The 11558-nt window shown below is 41.6% G+C and overlaps 1 protein-coding gene across 1 annotated transcript in view; it reads right to left on the bottom strand.

Moving 5' to 3' along the window:
* Positions 1-944: 944 nt before the first annotated feature.
* lzts3b (leucine zipper, putative tumor suppressor family member 3b) overlaps positions 945-11558 on the bottom strand; it is a 31952-nt gene continuing 21338 nt past the window's right edge. The window contains exons 5-8 of the mRNA XM_015034239.1: positions 8964-9092; positions 7874-8065; positions 7023-7253; positions 945-5718 (exon numbers count right to left, since the gene is read on the bottom strand). Coding sequence (XP_014889725.1) covers positions 4402-5718; positions 7023-7253; positions 7874-8065; positions 8964-9092 — 1869 coding nt within the window. The 3' untranslated portion in view covers positions 945-4401. The remainder of the gene's footprint in view (positions 5719-7022; positions 7254-7873; positions 8066-8963; positions 9093-11558) is intronic.

The following is an 11558-nucleotide window of genomic DNA, read 5'->3' as shown; positions in this document are numbered from 1 at the left end:
TATCTATCGTGGTAATTCAGGGTGAGTAATTTTTAAATCTAAATTAATATCCTTGTTGGACTTTTATTTAAGTGCTACTCTCCTTCAAGATATATTTACCTCACGCTACAATAAATGCAATGTACATTATGCAGCAAAGGAAATTAGAAGATCGGACATTTATCCATTATGGAGATGATAAGTTTTGGACGGGCGATGTGCCCCTATTGCATAAGCGATACTGAAGAATGACTGATATCATTAACAGTACAGGGAAGAAGCTTTTCAGTTATCTAGCTTTGCTAGCAAAGTCGTAGCTAGTAGTTAGCTAATAGCATAACAACAACAGCCTAATGTCTGTATGATAAAAATACTGAATCGATAGATAACAGTTTTTCCTCACCTGGCTGTCTCCTCCCGCTCAGTAGTTCTTCAGAGAGAGCCAGACGCAGAGGCCTGTCAGTGTCTGTTGTATTTCATTACCTCTCTGCTTAAACCGCGACTCCGTGCTGAAGCAGAAACGATACTACAACGTTTTTTTTTAAAATATCTAATTCACCAAAAACTGTTCTGTAATCTGCAACGTTCGCTATGCTGAGCTCCAGTTAGCCGCCATAGACATAATATAAGCATATCCTTATATTATGTTTATGTTAGCCGCCTTATCTCACTGCGCGAGAGGCAACTGCGTCATGCGTCACGGGCAAAAGGTCAAAGGTAACAAGGTGACCGGAAGGCTTATTATGTTGTACAAAAAAAAAAAAACAAAACAAAAAAATAATTTTAGTACATGTTATTATGTGTCAGAAGAGGGCTTTGAAAATAATAATATAAAAAAAAAAAAAAATTGACCAAAAGGCACTTTGGGGCAAGGAGCAAAAAGGGCAGGTCAACATTTTTCCTTCCAGAATTTAATCTTGTGTTTTCTAGAGCATTAAAAAGACTTACTCGTGGACAAAAGCGGCTGAATAATTCACATATCTTTATTAGTTCTGCTGAATCTTAACAAATGAATGGTTTTAATCAAGCCAGAGCAGTAGTACTAACATAAATGCAAACAATAAAAATTTGAAACATGTATAAAACCAGAAGCATTTTTCTCTCTAAACAATGCAATACTGTAACTACATCACCTACAACAAAAGGAACATTGTTATTTTTAATTTTTTTGGACAAGTTTGCTATGATTGCACCATTATGGGCAGCCAATTGGCTAGCTACACAGTTAAAAAAATAATAATAACACAGAAAGGAAAGCTAAAATGGCACATATTTTTTCATCCTTCAATTCACCATAATATAATAACAGTAATAAAGATGATAATACTATGTAATACCTTAGAGATAAGTTAATATTCTTGAGCAACATTTTTTTTTAATGCTGGCATAAACAACAGTTATAAAAGCCGTGATATTCACATCTGACTCTACTGTACATCATAACTCATGTGTAGGACACTACATAGTGCAGTTAGCCTGAATGCTCTCCTTTAAAAAGGCAAACTTACCACTTTTTAGATATTTTTTTTAAAACTTCCTCCTTCTCTGTTTTTGTCTATGCAAATTATACAGAAGAAAGTAAGAGTTTTCTAGATATGCACACACCCTCGATGTAAAATTTTAGTCTCACAAGCTTTTATGTACCTTTTATTTATACAACCAAAATTTTAAAAAGCTGTAACATTGTGTTAAATGTAAATAAAAGCGCAATGCAATGGTTAGCAAATCTTCTAAATTACTGGTCTCAAACTGCACTCTTCGAGGACTTGTAACTTCTAGATGTGTCCCTCGTCCTACACACTTAAATTAAATTGTGAAGCTGTGTCACTATCATTCAGTCTAGCTCAATAGATCTATGCTAATGAGCTCATAACAGAGCCAGGTGTGTTGAAGCAGACAGACATCTAAAAATTGCAGGACACCAGCCCTTGAGGAATTAAGTTTGAGACCCCTGCTCCACACTCATAGTTTATTCATTGGAAGATAATTTAGTAAACGTAGCAAATATACAAACTAAGATATCGTACCACAGTTTCCATCCCTCCATTCTCTTCCTTTTATCTGAGATTGGGCCGTTGGGATAACAGTTGGGCATGCAGACACCTTCTTTCCAGCAACACTCTCCGGCTTATTCAGGTGGATCCCAAGGCTTTCCCAGAAGGAATACATAACGAGTTCCTCAAGCCAATTCTTGGCCATCATAAGAGTCTTCACCCAAATGGGCGTACCATGAAAGCCTTCATAGGGATGCTCCTTGGAAGCACCTTGAGAAGATTCCCAAACCATTTCAATTGACTTCTCTATTTATCTCCTGCTCTATCCTATCCTCTCTCATGAACAAGACAGTAGGGCACTTGAAGTCCCCTGCTTGAACCACAGACTGACCAGCATCTTGGATGGCCTACGTTCCAGATAAGAAACTCTTGACTGCCATTTGCAGCAGTGCGGTTCTAAGGTTGAATCTCTCAAAAGTAAATTTAAATAAAATATATATATTTTTTGCACATTACAGGCCCCTTAGATTCAACTACAGACTGTTTAAACACTGCCTACCTGAGTATTGTTCCTGACCATGTTCACCCCTTTATGACTACAGTGTACCCATCTTTTGATGGCTGCTTCCTGCATGAGAGGAACAAACCTCAAGTCATCTCAAGCCAGATTAGCTGCAAAGCTGCAACAATGAATAAAGTGAGTATACACAGGTTTCAGAGCAGCATATGTTCTCAAGAGGGGCTGAATTTGCCTGCGTGGCGACCCAGGACTATTGAACAACTATCCTGTATCAGACAAGATTGGGATAGCATTGTCCTCCAAAAACTTCAGCAACTGGTCTCCATACTTTTATTTTTTGGTTTGATTATTATTAAACAATCTTGAACAAATGATGTAATATATTAGTTTCCACATTTAATATGTGTTCTATGTTCCACAGTGAATGAAATATGGGTTTATCGTCCAACCATTGGTGGTATTCCACTCATTGCAGCTGCCCGGATAACAGTAGGGAAACCCAGACATCCCTCGTCTCAGTGCCATTCCGGGAGATCGCAAGACAGCTCATTTTATCCACTTGTAAGAGATTTGCAAAGCATTGCATTGTGTTTTTATTTCCATTTTAAAATTCTCAATGTTTTTGAACAAGCATCGCATCTTTTCCCTTCATATTTCTTAGTTTGTATTGCCACTAGTCCCTCTATCTTCAATCTCATAAGCTGAAGCTTTTCATATGTATACACACATGCACACACTCTCTCTCATACCTCCTCACACGCGCACATTTACAATCTATAACTATAATAGGTATATCTTTCTGCAAGTATATCATACATTCTATAAAATGTTTCCCTTTTGGGGGTACCGACTGCCTGCCTGACTGACTGGCTGGTTTCTTGGCAGTGAATGCACAGAGACACAATTATCATAACATTATTCAAATTCAAACTGTGTGCGTACATTCACGTTCTTGCAGTTCAGCGAAGGAGTTCGTGCTCCTGTGACCTTCATTTTTGGTCACTGCAGAGAATCTAAAGTGAGAGCTGATGGAGTTCTCTTATGCTTAAAAATGTCATCTATACTCAGTTTGGGCTGATTATCTGCTAAGCCATCGTATTTAAATTCAATTTGTAGAAAATATAAATTCTCTTGGTCTTAGTGTTTAAATGGGCCATGTGTGTTGGACCCTGTGCAGTGTATGTTTGTGTATGTGTGTGAGACCTCAGGGGTCAACATCTGCTGAGATTAAAAAAGAAAACAGTCCAGCCCCGTGTAATAGTTTTGCGCAGCTGGTGTGCTGATATTACAGATAAAGCACTGAAAATAAATAACCACGCTCTCTATCTTTTTTTCTTCTTCTTTTTTTTTCAGTTCCCAGCACTAATTTGCTCTCTTACACTTGCTGGGAAGGATGGGGTAAGGCGCTCTCTGGCCAAAATGTAAGTTGACGTCACACACTCTGACCACTAATTCTACTTTTACATAACCAGTGACATAGACTTACAATGAATAAACAGCACAATATATTCTTGATCATTTCCGACAATATCCCTGATTGTCTTGTTCCTTTTCTAGCGTGGGACTTAAATGATGCACGTATTAGGTCTGTAATTTTAATTTTTTTCATTGTTTTCTATTTCTTTTGCCATCCAAACCCATGGCACACGTTTCTGGTAATGTAAGATGTATCCATGTGCAACACTAAGAGAGACAGAAAGGCCTCTTAGGAGGTTAAAAATTCAGCGATAATGCAGAATGTAGTTCAGTTTCCTGTTGATATGATGTTGGTTCCTGATAGGTTTGTTGCTTTGAAAAAGTGATTGTTTTAGACCTTGTTTTCTACTGTATGCTGAAATAGGTTTTGTGGAAGAGGCCTCAACACTGTGAGTGTAGAAAAAACTGAGCATTAGCTTCATGAATCTGTGTCTATATCTCTGTAGACTCTATCCTCTCCAGGCGCGATGGTCCGGCCCACGGAGGAGCGAGCTGGTGGAGCGAGGGGGGCCCCTTTTGGTCTTCACAGGGAGGAGAGAGAGTGAGGGCGATGGGTCCAGAGAGGGAGGGAGGAACAGAGATGGAAGGAGGACCAGAGAGAGAAGGGGGACCAGAGAGGGAAGGAGGGCCAGAGAGGGAAGGAGGACCAGAGAGGGAAGGAGGACCAGAAAGGGAAGGAGGACCAGAAAGGGAAGGTGAACCAGACAGAAAGGGAGGTCCAGAGTGGGAAGGGGGACCAGAAAGAGAAGAAGGACCAGAGAGAGAAGAAGGACCAGAAAGGGAAGAAGGGCCAGAGAAGGAAGGGAGTTGCTGAGGAGACAAAGGCGACATGGCTGGTGGTGGAGGTGGAGAGTTGGAGGAGGTGGGGGAAGCAGTGGTGGTAGTGGTAACAGTAGTGGTGGAGACTGTGGTTTGCTTCGTTCCCAACTGGCTCATGCGCTTTTCCAAAGCCTGGTTTTTCTGTAGAGTTTCCACATAGCTGAGCTGCAGCTGTGCCTGATACTTCAGAACCCGTTCCTTCTCGTCCTGCCAGGTGTGCCGTTCCTGGTCAAAGTTGAGGGCCTGTCGTTCCCGTTGCTGCCGCTCCAAGCGCAGTACACCCTGCAGCTGTTCAAGCTGCCTGCGCAGCTCCCCGGCCTCATCCCAGTGACCCTCCTGCGCCCGCTGTGGCTGATGGGCTTCCTGACGCAGCTGCATGTCCTGGCAGAGTTGGGAGTCGTGACGGAGCTGGGCCTCATTGCGCATTTGAGCCTCATGGCGGAGCTGGGCCTCCTGACGCAGCTGTGCTTCTTGGCGGATTTGGGCCTCGTGGCGAAGGTGAGCCTCCTGCCGGAGCTGGGCCTCCTGCCGGAGCTGGGCCTCCTGGCGGAGCTGGGCCTCCGGTCTGATCTGCGGGTTCTGACCCATTTGGATGTCCTGTTGCATATGGGTATCTTGCCGGTGCTGCACATCGCGCCACTGAGCTTCTTCACGCTGCTGCCTCTCCTGTCTCTGAGCTTCCTGCCTTTGGGCTTTAGCTTCATCGCTCTGCAGGCTGAGCAGGGTGTCGGACGTGGGGGTGAGCGAGCTGGTGGGGGGCTCAGTTGGGTTTCGAAGGCAGTGGACAGCTCCCCACGGTGGCAGCAACCCTGCTGCAGCCAAGTTTGGGCTCACAATCACTTCTGCTCCTCTGCTCGCTTCACTCAGAGCACGCTTTAAACTTAGCACCTCTGCCTCAAACACACCCAACTTCTCTCTCAGGATGGACACCTTTTGGAAAAAGAAATGCAAACTCTTATGTAAACAGAGCATTGTAACTTTTGGATTTAGTTTATAGTTATAGACAAAGAGTGTGGTGTGCTTTTTGTCATCCTTTCTGAATCATTACTTAGTTCATCCACCTTTTGCTGCATTGACAGATGTAAGTCTTATGGGGAATGCCTACCAGTTATTCACAGCTAAAACAAATCATTTTTACTCATTACTTTTTTTGCAAACTCAGCCAGACAAGATGGATAAGGACTAAAAACACGAATTTTCTATCTTTTTCTTACATTATAACTTAAATTTTGGCCTGGACTTTGACTAGGCTATTCTAACTGATGGATATCATTTACATTGAACCGTCCTGTTGAAGATATTGGCAACATGTGAAGTTTTCCAGGATGCCATCAGATGTTGGAGGCACCAAAAATGTGTCAGTCAAGCCCTGAATGAGTTTTGTATTGAATTTACTGAGTATTCAGTAAGGAATTGACGCCCCCTGGTGGTGAGCAGGCGCACTGAAATTAGAGGAAGTGGTTTATTTGAGTGTGGATAGCAGCATTTTCCTCCAGTTCACGTTTTAGTGGATTTCCTGGATTTCCATTTGTTTGTAGGAGGTGCAACTGTTTGATTGTGTCAATCAAACGGGTGACACCTGTCTGCCCTCAGTAACAGAGCTTCACTCTTTGATTTATTGAATGGAGTGGGGCACCAAAAAGGGAGGCGCTTGGAAGAAACAATGATGAGCCACTGGCTTAAAGCAGGGTTCTCCAACCTGGATCCTTGGGAAGTGATCCTACGTTATTTAGATCTGTCATTGCTTCAACACACTTAACTCTGATGCTTGAATTACTTGCCAGGATTTCAGGCATGACGTCCCCAAAGAGCAGGGTTGGGGACCACTTCCCCAACACCAGCCATGGTGGATATAGTTTGCAGTCATTTTCATGTATGTTTCATAAATAGGGTCACTCTGTGTAAAACTACTGAAAAAAATTGCGCAAATATTTTCTCAATTATACTGATTTTCTACCAACAAACTCCTAACCTTTGACATTTCATTGATTTGCATTAACAGAAAACATAGTAAATATTTGTCAAAACAGAATTTTATGTATGCTTTTAATTTATAACCCAATTAGTGAGAATTGAACATTTTAATTAAAAACTGAACTTGTTTTCTATGTTTTAAAGTCAACTTATACCAAGTTTTGTATGAACAACATTGATGGACTGGTAAAGTTCATGAATAATTCATCTCATTGTCTTTTTTTCTTAACATAACAGAGACGTTTGCTTTAAAAGCCCACCTCAGACAGTGTCCTCCTCAGCTCGCCTTCACACTTCTCCAGTTCCAGACACTTTGTGCTGTAGGAATCCTTCAGACCCAGCATGACCTCCTCCCGCTCCCTCAGCTGGGCGTTGAGCTCCTTCAGCTGACCCCTCAGGGCCACCATCTCTCCGGCCCGCTGGGTCACTTCAGCCTGACTCTCTCTGAGCTGCTGCTTCAGGAGGGAAATCTCACCTGCTTTCTGACAAACCTGTCACAGGAACAACGCATAGAAAAGAAATGTAAAAAAATGCTTTAAAATACATTATTTACTGCATGATATGCTGAAAATGGGTTGTCAGAAGGTCATTTAGAAGGATAATGTACCAAAACATGGACAAATCGGTTCCTTCCTACAACTCTGTTCAAGTATTTCTTCGCAATAAAGCTGATTTTCCTCTCATAATGTTTTTTTTTTTTTTTTTTTGATGCATTGTTTTGAATATCTTCTCTAATGTACAGCTAAACATCTGTGACTTAGTAAGCTGTATACATTTAGTGTATTTGTGAGAATGGAATTGCTGCAAAAGAGGCGAGTTTTGATCAACATTTTCTTTTAAAAATTAGGATTATCCTGCACTTTTATTCAGAAAGATAAGTTTATGAAGATCTTGAGTCATGGTGATTCTACATGCTTGAATGAAAGGAAGGAGAAAACAGGGATGTCGACTCTTATTTGATATTTTATTCAGAAAATGAATGCTATTTGTTTGATTTGATTTCCAAACCAAATGTATGAATCTGCACAATGTCTCACCTTTAAATCCTACCTACAATGAAGGCCTGCAGTCATTTTACCAAACTGGTCAAGTGGAACATCTCATGTCTCACCTCCCACTTGGTCTCCTCCAGACGCGGCAGGATGTCAGCCTGTTCTTTCCTGTAGTCCAGGCACTTTCTCTCCAGCTCCTCTCTCTGAGCCAACAGGGCCGCCATCTCCTCCTGGAGCCTCCTTTTGTCCTGAGACAGACGAGTGATCTGGGCCTGCAGGGCGGTCTGGGAGCGCTGAGCCCGGCGGGTAACCTACAGGGGAACGTAAATGTACTATTTACAGCTTGTAACATATATTCACATCCTGTCAACGTTTTGACATTTTCTTGTTTTACAACTACAAGCTTTGCTGTGGTTTATTTGAAAGATAAGGCAGTGCATAGTTATGAAATGGAAGGGAAAGGCTGTGTCCTGAATGTTTTACATGCAAAATTAACAAAAGTGTGACCTGCATTTATAGCCAGGCCACAGTACTGCACAATCTGTCCACTAAAAATTAAGAGTGTGGAACAAATGGAAACCCACAGAGATTTGTCTACCCCATAATCTGACCCACCAAGCAAGGAAACAACAATATTTTTTTCCTTTTCTTAATATAAAAAAAATGCATTTATATCTTCTTTTATCCCTATTTTATTTCCTCTAAAGTCTGTATATTTATACCTTATAAATGTAGGCCTGAAAGAGCTTGAAAATCTAAGTCATTTTTCTTATTTGTGCACGCAGTCTTGACCAATAAAGCTGATTTTGAAAGCTTTATTTGAGAAAATCAGCCAAAAGGCCCACAATAACTTTAGAGGAGCAGCAGCAATCCACAACTCAGGTGTGAGAATCTGTTGACATGACATCTGTGCACTCCATGTACAGTATCTACCTTTTATGAAAGACTGAGGGGGAGATTGTTACTGTTGAAAGGAAGCCATTAGATGTCCTGTCTGCAGTTTGTCAGAAACCATTCATGGGACAAAGCAAACGTGAAAGAAGGTGAACTGCTCAGACGAGACCAAAATTGAGCTTTTTGGTTCGTATGCAAACATTATACGGAAGAAAACAAACATTTAACGTCACCCTAACGTACTGTCAACACTGAAAGAGGAGGTGGTGGCAGCACAGGTTACCGCAGGAAGCTGTTTTATACAACTGAGGTCACCTGCTGCAGACGTGAAGCGTAGTTCTGCCTCAGCTCGTCCATCTGTCGCTCCCAAACACGCTGCTTCTCCTCAAACACCTGAATGATGGCCGCCTCACTCTGGTCCAGGTTCCTGCGCATGTGCTGTACCTGGAGGAAAGAGACGGAGACGGATCGGGCCTGACAGCTAAATATACACAGACGAAGAGCAACACCTTTGATATCAATGAAGTCATAGGAATCTGTTATCATCCTGGGTTTTTCTCACAGCTAGCCAACATAGTTCTCAGTAAGACTTTTAATTAATATGCCGGGTTATGATAAAAATAAAACAAATATTCTTAAAACTGTAGTATGTAATTAAAAAAAAAGTTGTTGGTTTTTTTACATATATGTTGAATGTGTTACTATGTTGTGACCGTATAATGTGAGGTAGATCTGTGAAAAATTCGAGCTCGTCTGCTTTCTCCCATTGCTAACTGCAGAAATACACAAATTAGTCAGAAACACGAAATCAGAGCCAGAAGGGGGGTTTCACTGTTGTCAATCAAACTTGTATATGTGCTGCTCAATTGCTCCCTCTTGCTCTCTGCTACACTACAGCTTCTTCTCGACAGCAGAGCCTCTCATGAATGCTCAGGCTAATTAGCATCGTCAGCACTGGCTGTGGAAAAACTGTTTTTCGGTGACAGCAAGTTGTTTCTCCACCATTATCACATCCAACAGGGCATACACAAGGTTGATTGACAGTGCTAAAACCTTCCTCCTGACTCTGATTGGTTGTTTCTGACCAGGAATGGTACATTTCTGCAGATGGCTATAGAGATACAGCGAGGAAGTGTGGAGCTTAATGTTTTCACAGATTGTCTTTCACTGACACAACATGATGACAGTTTTAACAAAAATTTAAAAAATTTCATTTTGTAAAAGCTACATATGCAGATTAGAAATCAAATCATATTTAGGGTCCTGTAAAAAGACAAGTCTTTGCTCTTTGAAGTTTGCCTCCAATGTTACATATTTCTTTGAAAACTTTAAAAGTGGTCTTTGTTCATAAATTTATAGATCAATTCCAGAGGAATTTTCTTAGATTTGATAATATTGGCACCACAGTGCACATCCTGTCTTGTAAATTTTAGAAATTTTGGAATAAATACCAGCAATATATTTAAACAAATTTCAGCAAGCCATTCTGCGTTTCACATTTGCTTTTTTATTTTAATTTCAGCGATCTTAAGCATGTCTTTTGGTTCATTTGAAACATGCATAGCATATGCAATTGAATATTCACTTAACTTCAATTTTTTAACACTAACTTTTAAACAGAAGTAATTGTACTCTTGAGTGCAAATTACATTTGGACTGGAAACTGTTTATTGTTTTTACCTTAGAATGGCCAACAGTCTGTTATTCCTATATCAATTTGATACAATAGGAGCTCCCCCATTTCTCATATCCGTGTCCTGTCACCTTTTTCAGCAGCTAAAACAGTTTAATCCGTTGTTAACATGTCGTAAGCTGTTTTTCCGAGCCGCCTTCAAACGCAACATGAACGCTCAGACGCTCGCGCTGGGTTTACACCTGTGCGGCACTGAAGGAGACCTGCTGCTGCTGCTGTGCAGAGCTACGCAGGTGTGTTAGAATCATGGCAGCAAACCAGCAAAACGCAAAAACTTTTCACAGTTTTTTCCCCCAAACTAACCGGCTGAGTTGAGTAAAGCTGTTGGATGCAGGTAATGTTAGCTAAAAGATGTGCACAAGTCTTGCTGCTGAAATGTGCTATACAAATAAAATTTGATTGATTGATTGTAAGTGAGAGTCGACCCAAACAAGATTAGCATTTTCTTTCTAAATGCTAGAATCTCTCGAAACCTGTCGGTAAAAGTTGACGAGAAAAAGCTGCTGGTGCCGACCTGCTGGCGGCTGTTTGCATCACTCTGCAGCTCAATGAGCTCCATCTGCAAAAGGTCTGAGTCACACGGGCTGCTGCCCTCTAGTGGGTAAATGAGGAACGGCATTTAGTGTGTAAGCTACACCCTATGCAGGTAACAGTACTGCTGCCCAATGTATTAATTCTACGTGCGGGCCAGACGTTATTGATTTTATGACAGAGGCTGCGGGCTGCATGAAATTTGACCACGGGCCGCATTTGGCCCCCGGGCCGGACTTTGGACATGTCTGCCGTAAGGTATGCTGGATTTACGGGTATGCTGGATAGTCAGAACACCTCTTATTGACGTCAGTCTGTGACGTCAATAACAGTAAGTTTCCTCCCTTACGCCTCCTGCGCGATGGCTAAAAAGGAAAAGTGCCTACGTTCAAATACTGTATGGAAGTAGGACTGTGACGTCACCTGCATCTGATTGATTCAGCTGGTCACGTGATCCTCGGTTGGCAAAGTCAAAGCCGAATCATACGTCACCGATGACGTCAGTGACCCTACAGAAGCAGAGTCCTTGAATGTAGGTCCTCTGTGATCATTTGGTCACTTGACTTTTTGTCTTGTTGTCTTGCAGGCTGACGTTTGTAAGAACGAACCAGTCAGACTGGATAGTAGAGGATAGAATAGGTTCACCTTTCTGTCTTTTACCTCTCTCTCCGTCTATCCCTCTATCT

This window comes from Poecilia latipinna, unplaced genomic scaffold (genome assembly GCF_001443285.1).
Source record: "Poecilia latipinna isolate Pla-1442-1.1 unplaced genomic scaffold, P_latipinna-1.0 Scaffold292, whole genome shotgun sequence".
Taxonomy (NCBI): domain Eukaryota; kingdom Metazoa; phylum Chordata; class Actinopteri; order Cyprinodontiformes; family Poeciliidae; genus Poecilia; species Poecilia latipinna.
This window is presented reverse-complemented; position numbering and strand designations above follow the sequence as displayed.